General features: G+C 50.5%; 1 protein-coding gene across 1 annotated transcript; it reads left to right on the forward strand.

Moving 5' to 3' along the window:
• The first annotated feature begins 12,943 nt into the window (after nt 1-12,943).
• TNFRSF13B (TNF receptor superfamily member 13B) lies at nt 12,944-24,056 on the forward strand. Its single transcript, XM_065898081.1, has 6 exons — nt 12,944-13,127; nt 13,245-13,382; nt 15,894-16,139; nt 22,001-22,186; nt 22,497-22,680; nt 23,888-24,056. Exons 1-6 carry the CDS (start codon nt 12,944-12,946, stop codon nt 24,054-24,056), a joined length of 1,107 nt encoding a protein of 368 aa, XP_065754153.1.
• The last annotated feature ends 3,604 nt before the right edge of the window (nt 24,057-27,660 follow it).

Consider the following 27,660-nt stretch of genomic DNA (forward strand, 5'->3'; position numbering starts at 1 on the left):
GGACCGGGGCACGAACCCGTGTCCCCTGCGTCGGCAGGCGGACTCTCAACCACTGCGCCACCAGGGAAGCCCCCTAACCCATTTTTAAACTGGGTTATTTGTCTTTTCATTATTCAGTTGTAAAGGTTCTTTATATATTCTGGATACAAATACCTTATCAGATATATGGTTTGGAAATATTTCCTCCAAGTCTGTGGAATATCATTTTATTCTCTTGATGGTGTTCTGTGAAACATAAAAGTTTAAAATTTTTATGAAGTCCAGTCTCTCAAGCTTCTTTTTAATAATTTGTGCATTCGGTCTCACTGCCTAACCGCAAATCATGAAGATTTAACTCCTGTTTTCTTCTAAAACTTGTCTAGTTACATTTAGGTCTATGACCCACTGTGAGGTACTTTCTGTGTATGGTGTGAGTTAGGGGTCCACATTCATTCTTTTGAAGGTGGCTTACCCAGTTGTCTCAGCACCATTTGTTGAAAAGACTATCCTTTTTCCCGTTGAATCTTCTTGGTATCTTGGTTGAAAATCAATTGACCATAAATGTTAGGCTTTAGTTTTTGACTCTAAAGTCTACTCTACTGACTCACGTCTGTCCTTATGCCAGTACTACACTGTCTTATTTACTGTTGGTTTGTAGTAAGTTTTGAAATTGGGAAGTGTGAGTCCTACAACTTTGTTCTCTTTCAAAAGTGTTTCAGCTCTTCTGGGTCTCTTGCATTTCCATATGATTTTAGGATCAGCTTTTCAAATTTTGCAGAAAAGCCAGCTGGGAATTTGATTGGGATTGCATTGAATCTGCAGAATTATTGGGGGAGCACTGCTATCTTAACAATATTGTCTTTCCATCCATGAATATGGAATATCTTTCCATTTATTTAGGTCTTCTTTCAGGAATGTTTTGTAGTTTTCAATGTGCAAGTTTTGTACTTCTTTTGTTCAATTTATTCTTCAGTATTTTATTTAAAACACTGTTTTTGGTTTTGTATGTTTCCTTACAGTGTTTCTTTATGTATATACCAATACCTATAAATCTAGATTAGAACTTTCTCCTTTTTTGCAGAAACAAAGGGAGACTATGAGCCATGCTGTTACGGACCTTGTTTTGTTTTTATTTTTTTATTATTTTAAAAATATATTTATTTGGTTGCGCCGGGTCTTAGCTGTGGCAGGCGGGCTCCTTAGTTGTGGCAGGCGAACTCTTAGTTGCGGCATGCACGTGGTCTCTAGTTCCCTGACCAGGGATCGAACCTGGGCCCCCTGCATTGGGAGCGTGGAGTCTTAACCACTGTGCCACCAGGGAAGCTCCCTGTATTTGTTTTTCCACTTACTATATCTTGGAGTTCTTTCTAAAGCAACAAACAGAGAGCTTCCTCACCCCTTTTCTATAACTGCATAATAGTCCAGTGTATATACTCAGTCAATCCCCTACTGCTGGACATTTGTGCTACTTCCAATCTTCTGCTATTACAAACATTGCTGAAACGAATTATCATTTTGCACTCTGAAATAAATCCCAGAGATTAATCACTATATCAGCAGGTAAAAACGTCAGTCATTTTGACTAATGTTGCCAAATCTCTCCCCTTGAGGGTTATCCCTATTCCTCTCCTTCCAGAGTGAATGAGTGCCACTCTCCTTGTGACCTTGCCAACAGGAGGTGTTAGTAAAACTTCTGGATTTTTAGCAATCTATTAGGGGGAAGATGGTCTCAGCGTAGTTCAAATTTGCTTGTCTCTTAGGAATGAGACCAGACAAATTTATGCTGTTCGTCCCTGTCTGTGAACTGTCTGTTCATTATCTTTGCCCAATTTTCTGTCAGGTAGCTGGCCTTTTCCTTTCTGCTTACTCTTTATTTATACATGTGTTTCTCCTTTTGTATTATTTATTTATTTATTTATTTTATTTATGGCTGTGTTGGGTTTTTGTTGCTGCACGTGGGCTTTCACTAGTTGCGGCGAGCGGGGGCTACTCTTCATCGCAGGTGCACAGGCTTCTCACTGCGGTGGCTTCTCGTGTTGCACAGCACGGGCTCTAGGCGCGCGGGCTTCAGTAGTTGCGGCACTTGGGTTCAGCAGTTGTGCCTCATGGGCTCTAGAGCACAGGCTCAGGAGTTGCGGGGCACGGGCTTAGTTGTTCTGCGGCATGTGGGATCTTCCCAGACCGGGGCTCGAACCCGTGTCCCCTGCACTGGCAGGTGGATTCTCAACCACTGCGCCACCAGGGAAGCCCCTGCTTACTCTTTAGATACAAGTTGCAAGTGCTTTGTTCCCGTTTTTGTCTTTGGACTTTCCTCCTTAAGCTGCTTTTTGCCATGCAGAAGTTGTTTGTTTTGTGTAGTCTATTTTATCAATTTTGTATTTTATAGAGTTTGGATTTGGGGTCACAGTTAGAAAGGCCTTTCATACTCCAAGGTTATAAAGAAGTTATCGAACGGTTTCTTCTCTAGAAGTTTTAAAAATTTTATTCTATTTCACACTTAAATCTTCGGGCTGTTTTTTTCAATCTAGGAGAAATTATTTTCTGTGCTGTTTTCTGGCCCAATCATTTTGTGCCAAGAATCCTTTCCTCTAAGTTCTGAAAGCAAAAACCAGGGTTTCTGCTCTTCCCACCCCACCCCCCAACCTGAGGACACCTCTGCCCTGAGTCCTACTTGAAGGGAGGAGATGCAGGCAGGGGAGGGGGCAGAACAAAACTCAGACATGACGCAATGTTAACACAGAATAAGAACGAGGGTTGCTTACCACTCCACATGTGTTCACTGAGGACGGCTCAGTATAAAGTATCTGGTTATTTGTGAGCATTGGCCGAGGACCTACTGTGTGTCTGGTATTACAGAAGCACTGGGCTCGGAGATGAATGAGACAGTGTAAGGAGGTAGATGGCTACACCCTCAGATGTCAAATTACAAAACAGGAAACATTCCCAGGTAGAAGGAGCTCAGGCCACATGGCCATCCGGGAAGGCACACCTGAGGAGAGGTCAGGTGCCACGGCAGCGCACGGGGACAAGTGCGGATTTGCCGACTATGAAACGACTATAATTAATCCATTATATTTTAAACCACTTTATCCAAATAACTACCGCTTGGCAACCGCACCTCGGGCCAGGTCCATGCGTGTCACGTGCACGTCCTCGAGGAAACCTGCTCTGCAAAGGAGCACCCAGAGTCCCCGTTTACAGAAGAGAAAACCCACGGCTGCACTGCCAGCCTTTCCTAAGCTGGCTGGCTGGCTGGCGCTGCCAGCCTTTCCTAAGCTGGCTGGCTGGCTGGTGCTGCCAGCCTTTCCTAAGCTGGCTGGCTGGCGCTGCCAGCCTTTCCTAAGCTGGCTGGCTGGCTGGCGACTCAGAGCTGTGCTTCCTCCCCAGGCACGGCTGCGCTCACACACATTTTGTCACTGAACCATGGGAAATCGGTTTTCAGAATGAGTCAACAGGAGGCAGAAATTACAAAGGGAAGAAACGGTCATCCCCACCTTTCTCTCTTCCTCCTTCTTCCCGATTCATAAGAGAGAGACTGTAAATGATCACTGTAATTCTCTGACCTGTCACCCAGAATGTGGAAGCTGCTGAAACTCTCTCAGACCCCCTAGCCCACCACGTGCTCAAGGAGAGATCACCCTCTTTGCTGCCAGCTAATCCATTTGCCCCATATGCAAAACCCTCTGCAGTTTTTCTCCCTCCTTCCTTCCTGTTTTGTAAGTCCTGTCATTGCCCCTGTTCACTGACAGTGGTCTAGGGGTGTCCCCTCTCACAAGTGAGTGACTATTGTAGACACAAAGTCAGAGTTATTCCCTGATTGTAGTTCACTTCAACATGACGATGTAAACTTTGTTCACAGCTGAGCCATGTGACCTCCTTGGAGTTTAAACTCCTTGGTTTTCTCTGTATGTCTCAGGAACTCACCCCCAGCTCTGGGGCAGATCCAGCCTGTCAACTGGTCAAGCAGACTTGCTTATATACGGTTCCGTTTCCACTGGAGATGTTCCTTCCGCTTTTCTCCTATTTTAGTTGAGACAGGGCTCCCCCTTGGCCTCCAGGCCATGTCCCAGGGATTCCCTTCACCATCATTCTGAGAACTTCTATCTTTCCCTCTTGACTGAGATGGACCCTGCTTTCCCCCCTCCTCCATCAGTTGAAAATCAACTGACCATAGATGGAGAGCTTATTTCCGGGTTCTATTCTATTCCACTGCTCTGAGTATCTGTCTTTATTCCATTATCACACTGTTTACTTTAGCTTTGAAGTTTTTTTTTTTGTTTGTTTGTTTTTTGTGGTACGCGGGCCTCTCACTGTTGTGGCCTCTCCCGCTGCGGAGCAACAGGCTCCGGACGCGCAGGCTCAGCAGCCATGGCTCACGGGCGCAGCCGCTCCGCGGCATGTGGGATCTTCCCGGACCGGGGCACGAACCCGTGTGCCCTGCATCAGCAGGCGGACTCTCAACCACTGCGCCACCAGGGAAGCCCTGTAGTAAGTTCTGAAATCAGGGTATGAGTCCTCCAACTTTGTTCTTCTTCTTCAAGATTGTTTTGACTATTCAGGGTCAAATGAATTTTTAAGACGGGTTTTTCTATTTGTGTAAAAACGTCACTGGGATTTTGTTAGGGATTGTATTGACATCTTAACATTGTCTTTCAATCCATGAACATGGGATGTCTTTTATTTAGATCTTCTCTAATTTCAGCAATGTTTTGTAGTTTTCAGGGTATACTTCTTTCACCACCTTGGTTAAATTCATTCCTAAGTATTTTATTCATTTTTGTCTCTGAACATGGACTTGTTTTCTTAATTTCCTTTTAGGATCGTTCATTGCAAGTATATGAAAAACGCAACTGATTTTTTGTGTTGCTTTTGTATCTGCAACTTTGCTGAATATTTATCTTTAACAGTGTTTAGTGTGTGAAATTTTTAGAGATTTTACATATAAGATCATGTCACCTATGAACAGATAATTTTACTTTCTCCTCTCCAATTTGAATACATTTATTTCTTTTTCTTGCCTAATTGCTCTTCCAGTACTATGTTGAACTGAAGCAGTAAGAGTGGGCATTCTTGTTTTGTTACTAGTCATAGGAGAGACGCTTTCAGTCTTTCACCACTGAGTGTGATGTCAACTGTGGGTTTTTCATACATGGTTATCATGTAGGGAGGTTGTCTTCTATTCCTACTTTACTGAATGTTTTTATCATGAAAAGGTGCTGAATTTTGTTAAATGCTTTTTCTGCCTCAAAATGATCATGTAGTTTTTTCCTTCATTCTTGAAGTGTATTACATCTATTGATTTTCATTTTTTTAATTTTTTTTTTTTTTTTTTTTTTTGGCGGTACGTGGGCCTCTCACTGTTGTGGCCTCTCCCATTGTGGAGCACAGGCTCTGGACGCACAGGTTCAGCGGCCATGGCTCACGGGCCCAGCCGCTCCGCGGCATGTGGGATCCTCCCGGACCGGGGCACAAACCCGTGTCCCCTGCATCAGCCGGTGGACTCTCAACCACTGTGCCACCAGGGAAGCCCACATCTATTGATTTTCATGTGTTGAACTATTACTGCATTCTGGAAATGAATCCCACTTGGTTATAACGTATAATCCTTTTAATATGCTGTTGGATTTGATTGGCTAGTATTTTGTTGAGAATTTTCACATCTATATTCACAGGGCATATTGGTCTGAAATTTTCTTTTCTTATGATGTCTTTATTAGGCTTCAGCATCAGTGTTATGCTGACCTCACAGAGTTAGGAAGTGCTCCATCTTCAACGTTTTTGAAAAAGTCTGAGGATTAGTTTTAATTCTTCTTTAAATGTTTGGTAGAATTCACCAGTGAAGCCATGTGGTCCTGAGCTTTTTTTTTTTTTTTTTAATGATCACATTCTTTTTTTTAAAAAAACTGTATTTATTTATTTTTGGCAGCGTTGGGTCTTCGTTGCTGTGCACGGGCTTTCTCTAGTTGTGGAGAGCAGGGGCTACCCTTCATTGTAGCATGCGGGCTTCTCATCGCCGTGGCTTCTCATTGAAGCCACTGCTGTGGCGCGGGCTCTAGGCACACGGGCTTCAGTAGTTGTGGCACACAGGCTCAGTAGTTGTGGCTCACGGGTTCTAGAGCGCAGGCTCAGTAGTTGTGGCGCATGGGCTTAGTTGCTCCACAGAATGTGGGATCTTCCCAGACCAGGGCTCAAACCCGCGTCCCCTGCATTGGCAGGTAGATTCTTAACCACTGCGCCTCCAGGGAAGCCCTGGTCCTGGGCTTTTTGTTGGGAGGTTTCTTATTACTGATTCAATCTCCTTACCTGTTATAGGTCTATTCAGATATTCTTTCTTCATGTATCAGTTTTTGTAGATTGTATGTTTCCAGGAACCGTCCATTTACTTAGATTACCTGATTTGTTGGTGCACAATTGTTCACAGTACTCTCTTATAACCTGTAAAATATGTATCAATGCCCCACTTTCATTTCTGATTTTAGTAATTTGAGTTACGTCTCTTTTTCTTAATCAATCCAGCTAAGGGTCTGTTGGTTTTGTAAATCTATTCAAAATCCCAACTTTTGGCTTTGTTGATTTTCTCTATTATAGTTTTTCTTTTAAATTTATTATTATTATTTTAATCAATTCTATATTTATTTGGCTGCATCAGGTCTTAGTTGCAGCATGCAGGATCTTGGTCACGGCACGTGGGCTCTTTGTTGCAGTACGCGGGCTCCAGAGTGTGCGGGCTCAGTAGTTATGGCACGCAGGCTTAGCTGCCCCACGGCACGTGGGATCTTAGTTCCCAAACCAGGGATTGAACATGCGTCCACTGCATTGGAAGGTGGACTCTTAACCACTGGACCACCAGGGAAGTCCATATTACAGCTTTTCTATTCTCTTTTTTATCTCCGCTCTAATCTTTCCTTATGCTTGCTCTGGGTTTAGTTTGCTTTTCTTTTTCTAGTTCCTCATGGTATACAGATAGGTCAAGATCTGAGAGATTCTTCTTTTTTTAGTGTACCCATTTATATCTATAAATTTCCCTCTTAGCATTACATTTACTGTATCCCATAACTTCTGGTACGTTGTGTTTTCATATTCATTTATCTCAAGATATTTTCTAATATCTATTTTCTAATATCTCTTGTGACTTCTTCTTTGACCCATTGGTTGTTTAAGAGTGTTTTGGGGGGAATTCCCTGGTGGTCCAGCAGTTAGGACTCTTTGCTCCCAATGCAAGGGGCCCGGGTTCAATCCCTGGGAACTAGCTCCTACATGCTGCAACGAAGATCCAGTGTGCTGCAACGAAGACCCGGCACAGCCAAATAAATTAAAAAAAAAAAAAAAAAAAGTGTGTTGTTGAAGTTCCACCTATTTGTGGACCTTCCAATTTTCCTTCTGTTGTTGGCTTTTAGTTTCATTCCACTTTGATCAGAAAAGATTCTTTGAATTAATCTTTTAGAACCTATTAAGATTTGTTTTGTGACCTGACGCACAGTCTGTCCAGGAGTATGTTCCACAGACACTTTAGAAGAATGTGTAGTCTGTGTCGCCGAGTACAGTGTCGTGTATATGTCTGTTACATGGTTGCTTTACAGAGTTGCTCAAGTCATCTTGTCCTCATTGATCTTTTGTCCAGTTCTCCTACCCACTACTGAAAGTGGGGAATCGAAATATCCAAATTGTCACAGAACTATTTCTCCCTTCAATTCCGTCAACTTTTGTTTCATATGTTTGCACTCTGTTGTAACACGCGTGTTTATAATTGTTAAATCTTCTTGCCGTATCAAACTTTTAATCAATATATCTTGTCTTTGTCTCTTGTAACCTCTTTTGATTAAACTACTTTGTCTTATAATAATATAGCCCCCTCAGTTCTCTTTTGGTTATTATTTGCATGGACGATATTTGTCCATTGTTTTACTTTCAAGCTCGTGTCCTTTTATGTAAAGTAAGTCTCTTATAAACAGGATATAGATGAATACTGTTTTTTTAATCCAATCTCCCAGTCTCTGCCTTTTGTAATAGCAGAGTTTAGTCCATTGACATTAATATGATTACTGATAAAGGAGTTACTTCTGCCATTTATCTATGTGTTTTCTGTATGTCTTACGTTTTCTGTTCCTCAGTTCCTCCACTACTGACTTGTCTTTTGTATTTAATTACTTGTAGTGTGCCATTTTTATTCCCTTTTTCTTTCAGTTTCTGTATGTTTTTAGTTATTTTTTAAGTGATTACCCTGAGGATTATAACTAATGTCTTAAACCTCTAACAACTTAGTTTCAATAATACCTAGTTTCAGTAGTGTACAAACACTGTTCTATATCTCTGTCCCTTCCTATTGATATTGATATTGTCATAGATTTCCTTTACCAATGCTCCTTCTTTTTTCTTATGACTTCAAGTTACTGTCTAGTGCACTTTCATTTCAGCATGAAGGACAACTCCCTTTAGCATTTCTTGTAGGACAGGTCTACTGGTAACAAACTCTCTCAGCTTTTGCTTATTTGGAAATGTCTTAACTTCTCCTTCATTCCTGAAAGATAGTTTTGCCAGATATGCAATTCTTGGTTGATAGTTTTTTTTTTTTCTTTTTGGACTTTAAATGTAACAGCTCACTTCTAGCCTCCATGATTTCTAAGGAGAAACCAGCTATTAATTTTATTGAGGATCCCCTGTATCTGACAATTGTTTCTTTGTTGCTGCATTCACAATTCTCTCATCTTTGGGTTTCCACAATTTTATTACAATGTGTCTCAATGTGGGCGTCTTTGAATTTATCCTGCTTATTCACTGACATTCTCAGACATGTATATTCATGTCTTTCCTAAGATTTGGGAAGTCTCCAGCCATTATTTCTTCAAATATTTTCTCTCTCTCTTCTCTTTGAAATTCCTATGTGCATACGGTGTTACATTTGATGGGCTCCCACGAGTCCCTCAGGTTCTGTTTGTTTTTTCTCATTCTTTTAAATTTCTGATTCCTACTCTAAATAATTTCAATAGTCTTATCTCCAGGCTCACTGATCCTTTCCTTCTGGCTGCTCGGATCTGCTATTGAACCCCTCTAGGGAGTCTTTTCATTTCAGTTACTGGACTTCTCAATTCCAGAATTTCAGTTTGTTTCCATTTTTTAATAGATTATTTAGAGTGGTTTGAGGTTCACAGAAAAATGGAATGGAAATTACAGAGAATTCCCATATACCCCCTGTCCCCAAACATGCACAGCCTCCCTCACTATCCATATCTTGCACTAAAGTGGCACATCCACTACAACTAACTACATTAATACATCATTATTGTCCAAACTCCATAGTTTACACTGGGGTTCACTCTCGGTCTTGTACTTTACATGGGATTTGACAAATGTATAATGACTTGCATTCAGTTTCACTGCTCTGTATAACCCGCTGTGCTCCACCTTTATCTCTCCCTCCCCCTCAACCCCTGACAACCACTGACCTTTCTTCTGTTTCCAGAATGTCACAGAGCTGGGATCATACAGCGTGGAGCCTTCTTAGCGTGGCTTTTCTCAGTCACATGCATTTAAGATCCCTCCGTGTCTTTCCATGGTTTGAGGTCCCACTGTCCAGAGGCCACAGTTTATTTATCAGTTCACCTACTAAAGGGCATCTGGGTTGCTTCCAGGTTTTGGTTCCTTTTTTACAACCTCTATTTCTTTATTCATATCCTCATTTTGTTCTTACATCATTTTCCTGATCTCCTTTAGTTCTTACATCATTTTCCTGATCTCCTTTAGTTCTTTGTCTGTGGTTTCCTGTAGCTCATGGAACGTATTTAAGACAGTTGACTTAACATCTTCAACTAATACTTCCAATGTCTAGGCTTCCTCAGGGATAGTTTCTGTCAAAGCCTTTTTTTCTGTGAATGTGCCGTATTTTCCTGTTTCTCTGTATGTTTTGTAAGTTTTTTGAGAACTGAACATTTTGAGCATTACATTGTGCTAAGTTTTGAAATTTAACTCTCTCACTCCTCAGGGATTGCTGAAGTTTTTGTTGCTGAGAGCTGGAGTCTGTTTGTGACTCTTCCAAACTATTTTTGCAAAGTATGTATTCCTTGTGTGTGGTCACCAAAGTTTCTGTTCCTTCATCTCTGCAGTCAGCCAGTGACCTGACAAAGATTTTCCTAAATGTGTGACTCCCCAAATGGGGGGCAGTAGATCTCTTCCAATCCCCTGGGAGCCACTTCAACCAGGGAGGCTGAAACAATGCCCACCACCCTCTGTGCTGGCTCCTCAGTGATCAAAAGCGGCAACCAGCAATTAGAACCCACAATCCCAACATTCAGAGGACAAGGTCCTTACTGCCCATCCAGGTCCTAGCAAGTTGCCCCAGGGACATGAACAGCCACCACCCCACGATAGGCTGTAAGGCACCAAAACTCCCCAAATCTACCAGCCTCTTTGCCCAACTGTCCCATAGACAACCCCAGAGCTCCAATATCGTTACTTCAGCCAAGGCTGCCAGCTTGATGGCCGCTAGGGGAGAAGCAGGTCGCTGGGGCTTCCTCCTGGCCATCTTCCCTGGCATCGCTCTCATGCCCCCGCTTTGATTTGAAATGTGCACAGAGTTCCTAACTCACAGAGCCCTCCCTGTAGGTGAGCTGCTTGTTCTCAAGGAGGCTTTAGAGTCTCCTTCAAGTCTCTGTTGCTCCTGAATTTCACGATGGCGGGTCTTGGTTTGAGAGAATTTATTGTGCAGGACACCTGATTGGCTCTTTGAATCTGGAGGCTGTCTTTCAAATCTGTTTTCTCTGGAACTCCCATCAGTCAACCTCCAGACGTCCTGATATAATTCCATATTTTTCACATCTTTTCCGATTTTCTGGGATATTTCTTCAATTATATCTTATAACCCTTCAACAGGTGTTTTTATTCTGGCTATTATATTTTAAATTTTCTAGTCATTCTTAGTTGTTCTATGCATACAATTCTTTAAAAGTAGCACATCACTGGGCTTCTCTGGTGGCGCAGTGGTTGAGAGTCCACCTGCCGATGCAGGGGACGCGGGTTCGTGCCCCGGTCCGGGAAGATCCCACATGCCGCGGAGTGGCTGGGCCCGTGAGCCATGGCCACTGAGCCTGCGTGTCCGGAACCTGTGCTCCACAACGGGAGAGGCCACAGCAGTGAGAGGCCCGTGTACCGCAAAAAAAATTTTTAAAGTAGCACATCACTGAGAATTCCCTGGCGGTCCAGTGACTGGAACTCCACACTTTCACTGCTGAGGGCCCGGGTTTGATCTCTGGTTGGGGAACTAAGATCCCACAAGCCGGAAAAAAAAAAAAAAAAAAAATTAGCACACCATTCTTTCTCGTGGATATAAAAGTTCTCTTCTCTTTCTAAGGATGTCTTGCTGTCATCTTGTAGTTTTCTTCTGTTCCCTGCATTGTCTCTATTGGCACCGGGTGATTTCTTCTGCTTGCATCGTCCAAGGTCTCTTTCATGCAGAGGTGGTGCTCCAATATCAGGTGACCCTTGGCTGCAGTTCACAATTCACACTGAGGCACTAATGGCTGATTGGAAGTTCTGGGTAAATGGACGGCGTTTTCACACAGAAACTTTGCTCTAGTGGTCAGGAAGCAGCATGGTCACTTTCTTGAAAGAATCTCCCAGTCAGTGCCTCCAGGGCTTTTCCTTTGGGTCAGCTTTTCCAGAGCAGAGTCTGCTGGCTTCCTGCCAGTTGCAGGATGGGGAAGGACACATCTTTTACAAACCTGGCCACAGCAGTCCTGAGGTATGGCTGGGGGGGATAGTGGACCTCACTGCCACCCCTCCTCAGTTGTGTCTGAGGAGACCCCAACCAATCTCCTGCTCGGGTGGGTGAGGGGCCGTCACCTGCCTGGGGTCAAGCCCTCTTTACGTTAAGTCTCCAACCCTATTTCACTGCTCTGCCCTCCCATCCCCCACGGCCAGAGGTCCTAGTGCCCCAGTTCCAGGAGGTTCCTAGCATTCGGTGACGCAATTCCGCTTCCTCCCCGTGAGCTTCAACCGAGAGAGATCTTCAACTGAAGCCTGTCACCCCAGGCCCTCTGCCTTCCGTCTTCCAAAACGTTGCTGACGCCTGTCCCCTGCTGCAGTCACTTCTTCCATTCCACCTTCGAGGACAACTATCCTTTCCTGCCCTTTCAGTTTGGTTCCAAGAGGGAAGGAGGATAAACCCAGGTGGTTAAGCTGCCAGGTCGAGGGGGAGCTGCTGGTCTCTCCTCAGTGGACTCCCATTAAAGAATAAACAAGTGCCTCAAAAAATGTTTAAAAGAAGTTGTTGGGGAGGAAAATGCCATGAAATTAGGCAGAAAATTACAGAAGACTCAGCAACACACAACCATCTGGAATGAGTCCCAGATGCCTTACAGAGCCAAAGAATCCAGACAATGAAAGTTCAGGAACAGGCAGTAGCAGCAGCCTCTGGCCCTGTGGCGTTCAAACTCAGAACAGAAGTCACCTCTGGGGGTGGATGTTGGGTGGGAGGGGCCCGTGGGAGTCATCAGGGAGCAAGAAATATTCACCACCTTGACGCGGTGGTCGTGACACAGGCGTGTACACGTGCAAAGATTTGTCAAGCTGTACTCTTGAGATTTGTCATTGTGTGTGTCTCACACCTCAGCAAAAGAGCAAGGGAAGGAAACGGACATTTATTGAGTGCTTGCTGTTTGCTAGGCACTGGCTAGGTCTGCTTTTCTAATTCATTCATTTAATGAGCACCTACTATGTCCTGGGCACTATCTAGGTTCTGAGGACCCAGCAGCAAACAAATCAATTAGCATCTATGCCTGCGTGATGCCCCCAGTTAATGGGGAGACAATATCAAAGAACTGCATCACAAAAGTCAAGTGACAACAGTGACAAGTGCAGAAGAAGGAGCAAGTCCCAATCCGGGCTGGGAGGGTGTCAGAAAGGCTTCCCTGAAGAAACGAAGTTGCAACAGAGATCTGAGGGGTCAGGAGGAAATGACCAGTTGTGAAGCATGAAGAGCACGGGGTGCAAAGGGACCAGCACGTGCAAAGACCCTGTGGCAGGAGGCGTGTGCACGTTCATGAGGGTAGAGAACAGGGCCGAGCAGGGCTCCACTGATGCCAGAGGGGCCTCAGAACTGCGTGCCCCAGACGGGAAACTGAGGCTCAGGGTGTCAGCCCCAGATTGCCCAGCAAGTACAACTGGGGCAGAAACCAACTCTGTCTGTTCCCCCTAGGGAACGTGAGCGGGAGAGGCCGCCTGGGCTCCGGCCTCCAGTGGTGCCAGCTGCCCTCACGTTCCCTGCCTCTCAGCCCCACAGGGCCTGCGGCTGGGGGTGGCCATGGAGCCCTGCCCCGAAGAGCAGTACTGGGACCCGCTGCTGAACACCTGTGTCTCCTGCAAAGCCATCTGCAGCAATCAGAGTCCACGCACCTGTGCAGCCTTCTGCAGTGAGTCCTGGGGCCCGAGCCTGGGCTGGATGCCCCTCCTGCCCCCAGAGGTCCCCCTGGCCTGCACTTGGGGCCTGAGGAGGGGTGGAGGGAGACGGGAGATGGACAGTGTGGCACCTTCTACCTTTTGACCCTCCTATCCTCCTTGCAGCTTCCCAAGCATGCTCTGTTCCTTCCTGCCTCAGGGCCTTTGCACAGGGATGCATTTCCCCACCTTCTCTCCCGGGCTCCCTCCTACCCGGCCTTCAGGTCTCAGCCCCAAATCAAGAGGTCCTCTCTGACTGCCGGGTGGAAAGTGGGCCCTCCTTCATCATTCTCTGCTCTTTCTTCTGAAACTTTTTATTATAGAAATTATGACAGAGAGAGGACAGCATGATGAACCTGTCTACCCATCAGCAGCTTTAGAAATGCCACCTTTACAGTCCCCAATTTTTTTACTTGTGTATTTTAAAGCCAATCCAAGAACTCGTATTATTTTATGTGTAAATACTGGATCACGAATCCCTAAAACATAAGGGCCTTTAAAATATAACCTCAATGTTTTATCACCCCCAGCAATAATTCCTTAGTATCATCTGCACTCAGGCCATATCCAGTTTTCTCTAATTGTCTTTTGCTTGCTTTTTCGTAACTTGTTCTTCCCCTGATGGAACTTATCACAGCTTGTACCACACGTTCTTTCCTGTGTGTTCATGTGTCTCAACCACCCGACTGAGAGCTCAATTCCTTTCTTAAGCCTAGCACAGTGTCTGACACATAGTAAGTGCTTCATGAATACTGGCTGAGTGGGGCTCAGAGAGGCTGAGTGACTTGCCCAAGATCACACAGCACAGTAGTGGAAGAGTTAGGATTTGAACAACAACTTTCTGAGTCTGCAACACCATGGCTCTGAGCCACTATCCATTAATGAGGTGGACATTCAGTGTTGACCCATAAACCCCTGGAAAGAGGAATCTGACAGACCCTTCAAGGAGGTTATTATCTAGTTGGAGAAATGACTCCACTTCATGGTAAAAAGGTGAACTACCGTAAAACGCCACAGCTGGGAGAGACCACATCCGGCTGATGGGTTGGGGAGCGAGGAAGTTTTCTGGTAGGAAGCGCCACCTGAGATGGATTGTTAAGAGTCCACAGATGCAGAAGTCAGATGAGGGGGAACGGCAACCCTGGACGAGGGACCAGCGTGGACAAAGGCGTGGAGGCGGGAAAATACAACAGGGAATATCGAGGCCCAGAGGGGAGATTGTGAGGTCAGGCAGTGAGAGCTAGTGGTCTATGGAGCTCTGTCACCTGCACAGCCACATGGGGGTTCCCAAGGACGAGAGGAGGTCACGGCAAGCCCGGGAACACTGCTGCCATCAGGCTAACTCCACCTTGTAAGTGTCGGGGTCAGGAGGGTCCAGGGCCACAGCAGGGTAAGGGCAAGGGGTGGTCACTGGTCCTGACAGGATCACCCAAGTCTCCCCTGAGGTCTCAAATGCAGGCCTTCCTGGTTTTGTCTTCTACTCCGAAAAGGATGTACGTGTTGGCATGTTTGCATCGCAAAGAGGCACAAGTGAATATCCTATTTAAACCCTGAGCATTATTCATTATGTGTCAGGCACTGTGCTGGGGACTTCAAATCCCTGTAACAACCGTAAGAAATCACCATTGTTATCATCATTCCTCTCCCGGAAAACAGGAGACTGAGGTATGGAGGGGCCAAGCCCACCACATGAAGTGGTGGACCAGAGCTTCCCCAAGCCCGCGTGGCTTCAAGGTCTGGGTTCTTGGCCTCTGTCTTGTGCTGCCTCCAAAATGCGCCCTGAAAACCTGCATGCGAGTCACATTTTCATATGAATGAATCTTAGAGACAAGGGAAACCTACCCTGTGAAAGTATAGGTTTCTGTATGGCACTCAAAACTGCTCTCTCCAGCAAGTGTGAATGGGCTTTAGTTTGCTTGGCTTCTGCCCCTTGGCACTGATGCCTGGTTAAGCTCCTGAAATTCTCATTTATTATTAAGACAGAAAAAACATTATTAATCTGAGCTTTCTCACCTTCCTTCCAGTCCCCTTCCCCAACTTGCTAAGGCAGATTCTGGTTTTGTTCTCCATTCCTTATATTTATATGAAATATGTTTCTCCCTTACGAGGTTTGAAAAACCCAAGTAAAGAAGTTATGTGACAGTGTAATAACTTAAAAGATAACTAGAAAACCCTTATACAGATAGTACTAAGAAATGCTCTTTTAAATTATAGGTCAAAGAAAAAATAATAGTGAAAAATAAGAACATTCTAAACTAGGTACAGAAAAAATACTACGTCAAAATGTGTGTGATGCAGCTAAAACAGTACTTAGAGGACAATGTATAGTCTTACATTTGCATACTGGAAGAGGACTTGGATTACTCTGGAATTGCTTTTGGGGAACTGGACTAGGATTCTTTTTTAACTTTGATCCCTTTGAGGCCAGACCCCCAGTTTCTGCCTGTGTCTGTCACCCAGCAGCATCACACATCTCTGTCTCCCAGAGTCACTCAGCTGCCGCAAAGAGCAAGGCAGGTACTATGACCAGCTCCTGGGGGACTGTATCAGCTGTGCCTCCATCTGTGGACGTCACCCCAAGCAATGCACATACTTCTGTGAGAACAAGTTCAGGAGTCAAGTGAACCTCCCACCAGAGGTCAGGAGACAGCGGACCGGAGAGGCCTCGACCCGGGCAGACAACCTAGGGAGGTACCAGGGATCAGAGCACAGAGGCTCGGATGTGGGTCCAGGTAAGCCACCTAAGGTTGGCCTGCGCGGTGTCCAAGGGTCAGAGTGGATGGAAGGCAGGCACCAGGCCTCAATAAGGAGAGGCTGCAAAGCAGGAAGTCCAGTGCAGGCAAATGGCCAGAAACCAGGGGGGTGGGGGGATCATCACAGGATAGAAAAAAAAAAATTAAGCAAAGTTTACAGAAGTCTGTGGGCAAGAAGGAAGCAAAAGAAGAAAAAAGACCTGACAGTTGGGAGTCTCATAATGGTGGCTGAATGAATTCTCAGAACACAGGGCAGCGAGTGGATAGCACAGCTAACCAGTGAGCAAGACCCCCACTCCATTTAGAGGCAATGGAGACTTACCAAGAATGAGAAAGAAAAGTACTATCAAAAAAGCTCACGGTGGAGATGGGCCTCCTTAGATATGTGAGAGGGGTCTCTTGAACTAGGCACTTACTAAGTGCCGAGCACTGGAAATGACCTAATTTATCCTCCCAGAAAATACCTCTTGGCTCAGCTACTCTGCTCTGTGGTGTCAGAGAGGACGGGGCTTGGGTGGGGATGTGGACCCACAAACACTTGATATTTATGGTGCTCTTGGTCTGCCAGGCGCTGGCTGGTTTTCCTCCTTTTCTGTGACTTTCCCCATGACGTCACTTCCATGAGAACAGGCTTCATGTGTCCTGATAACGAAGTGCCCAGCCTGGTTCTTCTCGGTTAGACTGTTGTCTCTTACTCTGCTCTGCCCTCCTGTCAGTAAGCTGCTGCCACGTAACAAACAGCCCCCAGATTCCATGGCGTGTTATTCCTCATGGCATAGGGCTTGGCTGGAGTCAGCTGGAGGGGCTCGGCTCCTGAGTCTCTCATCCTCCCCTGGGACCAGCGGGTGGGCAGCAGCATCAGAGGTGACACACGGGCCTCTGAACCTCTCGGCCAAGAGCTGGCACCCATCATCTGCTGCATCCTATCCCTCCAGATGCAAAGCCAGCTAGATTCAAGGCGGGGGAGACAGACCCCGCTCTCGGCTGGAGGAGAGGCGAAGGATTTGTAGCTGTGGGGGGTTTGTGGCCGGTTTTTATCCAGCACAGCCTCTTGTGAGAGGAAATGCAGATTCACACACAGAGGGCGTGGATACGGGTGGAGGGGGTGACGAACGGGACCACAAAGGGGGCCGCTCTCCAAGGTCTGGTGACCCCCGCGCCTTCCCTGCAGTGACTTATTTGACTCTTCCAGCCAAACCCAGAACCCCGTCCACCTCCGATGCCACAGATTCCCCTTTACAGACAGAGAAATTGAGTCTCAAAACCTGGAGAGTCAGTGCACAGCTGAGCGGGGACTCGGACCCGGCCTGCGGGTTCCAAAGTTCGTCCGCTCTGCAAGAGCCAATCCCCAAAGCAGTGTTCTGTGGCGCCGTCGCCCACTTAGGGGGACCTCTTGCCAGTGTGACACCGTTAGCCCTTCCTGTCTGTGACCACCAGCCAAGCCCCCTCCCCAGAGGGCCTGGGGTGGACCCTCCAGGTATGAATCCCCCAGGAAGTGTGGACAGACATTCCAGGAGCCAGTGGGGTCAGCGTGACCATGTCTGACCTGACCGCTGTCCCAGTCATTCCATGGTGCGGCCTCCCGAGCTTCGGAGGGCTGGGTGACGCCTCGCCATACCTGCCCCTGCCGCGTGTCCCTCTGGAGGTCTGGGGCTTACGTGTGTCCCGCTGTGTCCTGATACCTGGGCGTGCAGGTGGGGCAAGAGCTGGGTTTGGTGGGGACTGTGAACAGGAAGTGCCGGGCCCACACCCTGGGTGTTAAGGGCAGGGCGTGCAGAACACTGCCCGTGGCAGCGGGGCGGACCTGTCCCCCCCACTCACTCCCCGCCCTGCCAGCCCCCACCCTTGGCCCCTCCACGTCTCTCGGAATGCTGTGGAGGGCTCAGCTGTGCCTGGGGGGACGGGTGCAAGAGTCAGGCAGACCCTGTCGCTGACCCCATATAAGTTACAGTCTGATGGGAGAGACAAATGACTGAGTAACCTCAGTGCGTGGCGACGACATCCCCCAGCCAGGGTGCGATGGGGCGAGGAAGGTTTCCCCGAGGAGAGGCCCTCAAGGCAGACTGGGGGCCAGACCCCTGGTTCCATCTCCCACCAACTGTGTGACCTTGAGCAAGTCACTTAACCTCTCTGAGGTTAAGTGTTTCCGTAAGACTGAGATCACCTGCCTTCACGGGGTTGCTGCACTGAGTGTCAGGATCAGCACGTAGTAACTGCTCATTTAAAAGGAAAGCATACATCTAAGAGACGACGTGGAGAAAGGTGTTCCAGGCAGGGGGCACAGCATGTGCAGGTGCTGGGAGGGGCTGGGAGCGGAAACACACGGATTCTCTGTGGACAGGGTACAGCCACTGCTAGGACCACTGGGGCTGCGACTGCTACAAACAGTGGGAGCAAAGGCTAAGCTTTAGTGAAAATTAAGGTTTGCTTTTCTTATCCGAGCCCACGGAGCCCCCAGGCCCTATTCAAGGGCCTCCTGGGTCCCGGGTTCAGAGCTCCAGGTGGCGTGAGCACGAGTGACCTGGGATGTCTCCAGACTCTGTATCTCCCTGTCCCCACTGGGGGGCAGCCCGGCACCCCCCTCACAGGGCTCTCGCAGGGCCTCAGCGACCCTGGGCCTTGATGCTCCAAATCCTTAACTTGATTACATGTGCAAAGGCTTTTTCCCCAAATCAGGTCATAAGGTCTCATGTGCAGGTTACCAGATCCCTCGTGGGAGGGCGATGCCCACCTTGGGAGCACATCCTGCACGGCGGCCTGGGGGTTGGTCTCGTCTCTGGCTTTTTATCTCAGGGTGTGGAGTGTTTTCTCCCCACACACGCCACCCCCCATCCGCCCCCGACGGCTGCAAGAGATGTCACCGTGGCCGCTGCCCCAGGCCCCCTCTTCATCCCCAGGGCTGAGGCCAGGGGAGGGGGGCAGAAAGCCTCGGGAGCCCACCTCACCCCTCCCCTGACCTGCCTGCTCGCTGGGCTGGGGCCGTGGGGATGCTGGCGGAACGTTCCACTGGGTCGAGCTGCTACCAACAGCGCGGAGGCCGGAGCGTCCGCCCCGTTTCACCAGGAGGCAGGCCTGACGGTGAGCAAGGGTGGCCGCAGGGCCCAGGCTCAAAACCTGCCCTGCCCCGGCTACACCAAGGCCCCTCAGGACAGGTCACATCACTGCCCGCCCAGCCAGCCCGAGCTCCAGCCCAGCAGCAGCAGTCGGGGAAATCCTGTTTCTAGGTGAGATTGACTCTGAAAACAGCACAAACACGGAACAAATCTAACGGAAAACCCGCTTGGAAATAAACCATCCGCGGTGCCCCCTGGTGGCGGTGCTCAGAACTGCGCCGCAGGCCTGGCTCTCTGGCAAGGACAGAGCTCTCACATCCTTTCCCGACTGAAGCCCCTGCACCCACCGGGGTCAGCAGACAGGGAGGCACCGGGTGAGGCCGCTCCGCTCCGGGGCCAGGTCACTGAGGGCCGACAGAGGTCAGTGACCGAGCTTGCAGACCTGAACAGCTGGTGACTGAACAGAGGAAGCACAGCGGTGGCTGGGGACCCTGTCCCCGCACCTGGCCAGCCTCTGACTCGGCTTTAACAAGCGAGGCAGCCAGCACGCTCCTTGCCGTTCCCGTTCGGAAAGGACGACACACAGGGATCGTGACGGAAGAAAGAAGGTATTAAAAAGCGAGGTTTGGGGAAAGTCTCTCCCCAGGAGCAACACCTGCTGCGGCCTGGGTTTGTCGGTTCCCACATGCTCTTGTCTAAGCACATTTCACACCAGGGAGAAGCCCAAGCGCCCACCTCTCTCTCCCTGTTCACTTCCTGCCCCTGAGGCTCAGCCCATCTCAGGACCCACCAGGGAGCTGGTCTCCGGCTCTCACTGTAAACAAAGCCCAGCAAATGCCTGCATCCACCTGCCTAGAAGTGAAGGTAGTGAGTCCACAAGCCTGGAAAGGGCGTGTCCGCGTTGGCAGGTGGTTGTACGTGGCCCTCAGAGGAAACCACCCCACCCAGACGTGCCTGTGTCGCCAGCCTGGGACAGAGGCGGAAGGTGACATCTTTCGCAGTTTTAACTGCACCTCTCCTCCGGATCCAGGGCCTCTGCGAAGCACGCTCTACGAGCGGGTCACCAGGCAGGAACTGGTCCATTTCCCTCAGGAAGCCCCAAATCACCCTCCTCACGTGGTGGCTCAGGGCGCCCGGGAGAGCAGAGCAGAGGCTGCCAGGCCTCGTCATGGCACCGGCCAGGCCCTGCGTCCCCTGTACTGCGTACTGCTGGGTGCAGGGGGGCCCGGCCCAGCCCGACTTGAAGGGCAGGAATCGAGGACCATCTCCAAATGCCAGCAGCCAGCCTCGAGGTAGTCTGAGTGTTAGAGTTCAGCTGAAAACACCTGAAATCCACCCAGCACTTCACTGTGTACTTAGCAGAATCTGGTAGCTGGGAATTCCACCTCCCACGTGAAGGCTGCCAGCCTCTCCCCCGCTAATCCGGCCAGGCCGACGGCTTTATTTTATCCCAGGGACGCACAGGAGCCGGTGAGCAGATGGGGGCCCGGGAGCTGGGACACACGGACGTCGCCGGCCGGGGGTGGCGCCAACAGCCCACCCAGAGCTCTGTGAACGTCAGGGTGGCACCAGCCAGCTGTCACTTCATAAAATTCTGCCCGTAAGGAGCCTGCGTAAGGAAGAGGGACAGTGTCCACCTTGCCATCTGTGCGCGGCCGGCCTGGAGCCCCGGCGTGGAGCCCATCAGACCCGCCCCCAGGTGCAGCTCTGCAACTGTGACCAGATCTGAGGCTCAGTTTTGTCATCTGAAAAACAGACTGTAAGGCGGTGTGCCCACAGCGGGAACAGCCTGCAGGATCCTCAAACAGCTCAGCAAGGAAGCGCCACCTGACCCGGCAACTACACTCGTGGGACGCGTCCACGAGAGCCGCACACACACGTGCACACGGAAACCTGCACGCAAGCCTTCACAGCCGCCAAAGGGTGGAAACAACCGAAATGCTTGCTCATCAGGGACAAACACGATGTGGTGCATCCACACAGTGGAACGTTACTCAGACCCAACACACGTGGCCACACGCCTGAGCCTTGGAAACACGCCGAGGGGCCCGACGTGAAGGTCCCATGCTGCACAATTCCACTGGTATGAAGTGTCCAGGACAGGCGGCAGACAGCGTGGGGGGGCCCGGGGCGGACGGGGGGCGTCCTGCGGTGCCGGACACACCCCAGGTGCACAGGCAGCAGCCGCACGGGCCTGAGAACACACTAACCACCCCCCTCATCTTCACGGCCGTGAGCCTGGCAGCACGTGGACTACACCTCAACCTGTAAAGGGGGCGAGCGCCCCTCCTTCACAGAAGCGCGCGGGTCAGGGACGCGCTAGAGAAAGTGTGGCGTGCAGCAAGACCAGCAGGCGGCCAGCAGCCCTTCCTCCCGGGCTGGGGGCGCCCGATCCCAGGGCCCGGGACAGATTTCGAGGGCAGGGCTTTGGCTCGGGGGCCTGAGCGGGGCCAGCGCCCCATTTCCCCAGGTCCCCCTGGTGTACACCTGCCCCTCAGGCTCAGGAGCAACGCCACCGTCTCTCTCCAAGCACGTGCGCCCTGGTCAAACACCCTCCCTGGACACCTGTCCACCTCTGGTACTGTCCCAAGCCACACCCCACGGCGAGAGAGAACGACAAAGGGCGTGCAGCTCTGGGGTTCCCCCGGCCCTCCGAGGGGGCGTGGGGGTGACCGCATGGCTTGTTTGGGGCTCACGAGGAGGAAGCGAGGACGAGGGGCTGCTGGCCGGAGGGGGGTGCTTCAGGGAGGGGCCCCTCCTGACTCTGGGTCCCCCGCTGTCTTGCAGCCCCCCCAGGGCTGAAGCTGAGCGCCGACCAGCTGGCCCTGGTCTACAGCACGCTGGGGCTCTGCCTCTGTGCCATCGTCTGCTGCTTCCTGCTGGCCGTGGCCTGTTTCCTGAAGAGGAGGGGGGACCAGGTCTCCTGCCAGCCCCCCCCAGGGCCATGTCGGACGCAGGCCAAGTCCTCCAAGGGTGAGCACGCAGTGGGGTCCTGGACATCCCTCTGTCCTAGCTCTGCCCCCGCTTCTAAGTGGAGAGCGGTTGCCGGTCCTCCCGGGGAGCAGCCTGGCGCCAGTTCCTACAGTTTCCTACCTGTCCTGGTGAAATAGGGTCAAACATCAGGGCAAGAAGAGACAGGGCCCTGAGGAAGGGTGGGTGTTGGGCCCCGGGGCTTGCCCCACTTTCCAGGACAGGGCGGCTAACACCGGAGGTGGTCCCTTGGGGGTGCAGGGCGGGGGAGGAGGGGTCCAGGCCGAGGCCAACGCCCTCTCCCCCTCAGCAGATCACTGGATGGAAGCCGGCAGCGCTGCAGAGGCAACGCCCGAGCCGACGGAGACGTGCAGCTTCTGCTTCGCGGAGTGCAGGGCACCTGAGCGTGCCGGGAGGTGGACGCACCACGGCCAGAGCGCAGCCGGACAGCCCTGCGTGCGCGCCCCGAACGGTGGCCTCTGCGGCATTGAGGTCGTGTGCACGCCCGCCCAAGAAGGAGGCCTGGCCACATGAACCTGGGGGGGCTGGGGGGAATGCTGATGGGAGAGAGAAATGACGGTGGGGGAGACTGGGGAGAGAGGAACAGAGCAAAGGGAAAGGACAGGGAAGGGGGAGGGCAGTGGAGGAACAGCTGGCAGAAGGGCCAGGGCCACCGTATTGACCCCAGGTCTCCACGGTAGGTCACCGGCACCTAAACGCACCTGCAGTAAAAGCACCCACACCTGCTGGACCCAGCCCCGGGGACCCTTTGCAGAAATAAAACCTCCCACACTGCCCACTCCTCACTGTGGCTGGTTTGGGTCGCGTCTCCCCGTGGTGACTGCCCCATCCCACCTCTCCCGCTGCCCCTGGGCTCCAGGCCTGGTTTCCAAGGATCTGAGCGAGTGTGTGGACCGAGAAGCAGGCTCTGCTGTCCCCTGTCACCTAAGAGGAGAAAGCAGCCGGCTGATGGTGGACCCACCATCAGGGTTGGGCCCGCCTGCGTCGGTCTCGGAAAACCAATCTCCTCCCGTGTCTCCTCAGAGAGGCGTGAAGCAGTGTGACCCTGTGTGCGTGTGTACAGTCACGTGTGTGCACGCATATGCTGCTCCCACGTGTGTCACGGGGTGCGGGGCGGACGGAGGGCAGGCGGGCTGAGCCCAGGACCACGTCCCCGCATCACCTCAGGAGCGCTCTCATTTGGACACCAACCTGCTACTGTTTAGTATTTTTCTTTACATCAACCTACCTTTCCTTCCAGACCTACACGCTAAATTTTTCGGATTCTGACCGGTAACACTGTATCTGAGCATTCACAATTTGTTTTCTTGGCTACACCACGCGGCTTGTGGGATCTTAGCTCCCCGACCAGGCATTGAACCCGCACCCCCTGCAATGGAAGCGCGGTCTTGGCCACTGGACCGCCAGCGAAGTCCCACATTCACAAATTTTTGATACTACATATATTTCATACCTGTATTTGCAGTGAAACCTACACGTTAGGAGCATTTAAACCTGAAAATACGTAACTGCTGTAGCAGCACCTACACAGATGAACACAAAATTATGCAAATCATTCATCTGGAAACCACCTGGCGCACCTACGAGCACCAAAGGTTCACACAACACACTCTGGGAGGTGTAGAAGCCTGAGGCTCCATCCTTCCCTCATCCACTGGCTAACGGGCCCTGTCACCTTCCCAGGCTGCTGGACAAAGCCCCACACGCTGTGCGGCTTCAACACTGGAACCTCCTGTCCCCCGTCTGGAGGCCGGAGCCCACCCAGGTGTCGCAAGGCTGGTCCTGCTGCGGCCGTGACGGGAGAACTGCCCCCGCCTCGCCCCCACGGCTGCAGATGGCCGTCTTCCCTTGATGCGTGTCTGTCTGTCCAAATCTTCCCTTTTTATAAGGACACTGGTCACCCTAATGACCTCATTTTCACTTGATCATGTCTGTAAATCTCCAGGTAGGGTCATGCTTAGAGGTTCTCGGGGTTAGGACCTCAACCCATGAATCTGGGGGCACACATTCAGCCCAGAACACAGGTCCTCCCAAGTCCAGTCTCGCTTCAACGTGGTCTGAAGCCAAGTTAGCTTCTCGCAAGCACCCGCCCGAGACAAGCGTCTGAGCCGGTGTTCAGCGGGCCCAAGGCAGCAACGGGGACATCTTGGTGCGGTGTCCACCGGTCACCAAGCCCACGACAGCATCTCTTGGCAGCACGGACCCTGTACCTGGGGTGGCTGCCTGCCAGACCCTGACGACGTCCCAGCACATCTCTGAGCTGCATGGACGCGCTCGGGATGCAAAGCCTCGTCCGAAACGTGTGCAGACTCCTCCAGCTGTTTTCAAATTCTGCTCATCTGAGCCCAAGGGGCCCTGGGGGATGCTTCGGGACCGTGCGGGGAGTGAAGGCTGCCGAAAACACAGGGAAATGTGTGCCTGACTACGGCTTTCCACAAAAATAACCTCTGGGTTTTTTTTGTGTCCGTTTTTCAATTGGTCTTTAGTGTCAGTTGACGTGGCAGGTTTTGTTTTGTTTTTTTTAAAGACCAGGATCCTCTGTTGCAAAGAAAATCTGAAACTCTAAATACCATCCGCTTTACCCACGTTCTGTGTTCTGCTGGTCCTACTTCCAAAATACACTGATTCCCGCCACCTGCCACAGCCCCCGCGACGCCAGCCCCGAATCCGCCCTGTGCACCCTGCCCAGGGCTCAGCAAGCTCCTCTGAAAAGGACCAGACGGCAGAGACTCTCGGCGACGACTCAGCGCTCACCCAGCCCTGCCGCGCTTGTGCCCAGGCAGCCAGCGCCAGGGGAGGCGGCGGGTCGGACTGGGCTCCGCCGACGCGGCTCAGACCGGGCACCACAGCTCGCCCTCCCCGCCCTGCTGCTCCGCAGCTCGGGCCTTTAGCTCCAGCTTTACTGAGACATAAATGACACGTAACTTTGTGTGAGCTGCCAGGTGATGCATCTGTACGTTGTAATACGCCCCCCACGTGGCATCAGGAACCCCTCCACTCCAGCCCACCGTCACCCGTGGTGAGAACGTGTAAGATCTACTCTCTCTGCAACTCTCAAGCACAGGACACGGTATCAGGACGTGTCAGTCTCACTCCTGGGAGTCTGTGCCCTTTGGCCAGCATCTCCCCCTTTCCCACCCCCTGGCAACCACAGTCTACTGTTTCTCTAGACACTGGCCTCTTTGTGTCTCTCTACAGTTTTCTGAAGAGCTGTCTGCGAACAGCATCGCCTCACTCCCGCCCCGTCTTCGGTGCTGCTGTCCTGGAAGCCCACGATCCGTCGCTACTGTTTTTGCTTTAGAAACTCAGTAGCGTATAGAATGATTAAAAATAACAAAAACAATGCTTTGTAGATCTACCTTCACGTCTAACAATCCTCATTTTCTGGGTGTGGACCTAGGTCCGTCTGGTATCTCTCACTTCTGTCTGAAGAGCCTCCTTCAGCACCTCTTGTGCGAGTCTGTGGATGATGAATTCTGTTTGCTTCCAAAGCCTTGCCATTTCTGAGAGATTTTTCTGGGAAGACTCTGGGCTGCCAGCTTTTTCTTTCCAGCATCTCAGAGACATCGCCCTACTCTCTCCGGCTCCCACAATTTCTGACAAGACAGCTGCTGTGATTCCTACCTTTGTTTCTTTGCAACGTGAGCCTTCAAATTTTTCTCTTTATCTTACTTTTTAAAGGTTTCAGTGTGATGTGTCCCGGAGTTTCCTGTTGTGGGTAGGTCTGTTTTGTTATTTATCCAGCTTGGGGTTCTCTGAAACGTTCGGACCTGTAGCTCGATGTTTTTCATGATAAAATTACTGGCCATTATCCCTTCAAACTGTTTGGTACCGCCCCACATCCCAGGTGCCCTATTCTTTCGGTTTTCCCCCCATTCTTCTCTTTGTTCCAGTTTGGGTGGCCCCAATGTCTCTTCCCTCAGCTGTGAGGTCACTGACGGGCCTGTCAGGGACATCCTTCCTGTCACCACGATCTTGGCTCCCAGCACCTCCATCCACGTGGCCCCTCCTCACACAACCCCCATCCCGCTGAAGGCTCCCGTCTGTTCCACACATTTTCCCTGAGAGCCGTCAACACATTAACCCTAATTATCCAGAATCTCCGCCTGACAGTTCCGACATTCAGATCATCTCTGAGTCTGGTTCTATCGCTTTGTCTCTTGGCAGTGAGTGTTTCTACTTGCTGTTTTGTGTGTCTTGTGTTTTTTTTTTTTTTTTTTTTACCGAATGCCAGACCTGCGTGGGAAGGCAGAGACTGACATACCAAGTTTTTATGCCTGGAATTGGCCGGCCTTTCTCCTCCAGGCCATCAGTGAGGTGCCGAGTCACAGGCTGAGCTGGCTGGGTTCTGTCGTTGCTGTGATCACCCCCGGGGCCCAATGGCTTCACCTGGCCCTGTGGGGTCACGCTCTCAGGGAGGGGCTGCTCCCTGGCAGCTGCACGCCTTCCTGCCCTTCCTCGGCGGTAGACGCCCCTGTCGCTCAGTGTTTCCTCCCCTGGGGTCCCGTCCCGCTTGCCCTCCCCCCACCCCTCCCTCCCCGGAGCAGAAGTCCACCGAATTCCTCCCGATGGAGCCTCAGGGCTACACCGACCCTGCTTCTGCTGAGTCCAGACACGCAGACCGTCGCGTGCTGTACAGAGCATCACTCCCACGCACCACAGCGGTGACGTGTCGCTGACTGGATCTGATGAGCAGACAATTTAATAACAGTGAACTGAATAAGCCACAAGATTAAGAGTAAAAATGGTACAAATGAACTTATTCACAAAACAGAAATACAGTCACAGAGGTAGAAAACAAACTTATAGTTGCCAGGGGGAAAGGAGGGGGATAATAAACTGGGAGACTGGGATTCACAGGTACACACTACTATATATAAAACAGGTAACTAATAAGGACCTGCCGTAGAGCACAGGGAGCTCCACTCAATACTCTGTAATGAGCTATGTAGGAAAAGAATCTAAAAAAGAGTGGATACGTGCACGTGCGTAACTGATCCACTTTGCTGTACCCCTGAAACTAACACCACACTGTAAATTAACTGTACTCCAATAAAAGTTAAAAAATAAAGATAAATTTAAAAAATTAAAATCAATCGATCCATCACAAGAAATAATGCGCCCCAAACTCAGGGGTCCCCAACTCAGTGGCATTCCTGTGGATTCCGGGCTCTGAAGCAAGAAGACAGGGCACTGCATCTCCCACACCCTCCCGAGAACAGGCAGCCCAGACCCTTCTGGTGTGTTAATTCCAACCGTCTACACAGGCAGCGCGTGCCTCCCAGTTAAAGAGGGACCCGAACGTGTCCGAAAATGCGGCGCGACCACTGAGCCCGAGGATACAAGAGACCTAGTAACTCAACATCCGCGGCGAATGAGGACATGTCACAAGCCCCCAGCGGGGACCAAAGGACACCAGCACAGATCCTCCAAGCACGTCAAACCTGTCCTCCTCC

This window comes from Phocoena phocoena, chromosome 19, assembly GCF_963924675.1.
Source record: "Phocoena phocoena chromosome 19, mPhoPho1.1, whole genome shotgun sequence".
NCBI lineage: Eukaryota > Metazoa > Chordata > Mammalia > Artiodactyla > Phocoenidae > Phocoena > Phocoena phocoena.

Coding starts and splice junctions, on each gene's coding strand:
- TNFRSF13B (XM_065898081.1), top strand. CDS start 12,944: ATGAAGAGCACGGGGTGCAAAGGGACCAGCACGTGCAAAGACCCTGTG. Junction 13,128..13,244: donor AGCCCCAGATTGCCCAGCAA/GTACAACTGGGG, acceptor CCTGCCTCTCAG/CCCCACAGGGCCTGCGGCTG. Junction 22,681..23,887: donor CTCTGCGGCATTGAGGTCGT/GTGCACGCCCGC, acceptor TCACCTTCCCAG/GCTGCTGGACAAAGCCCCAC.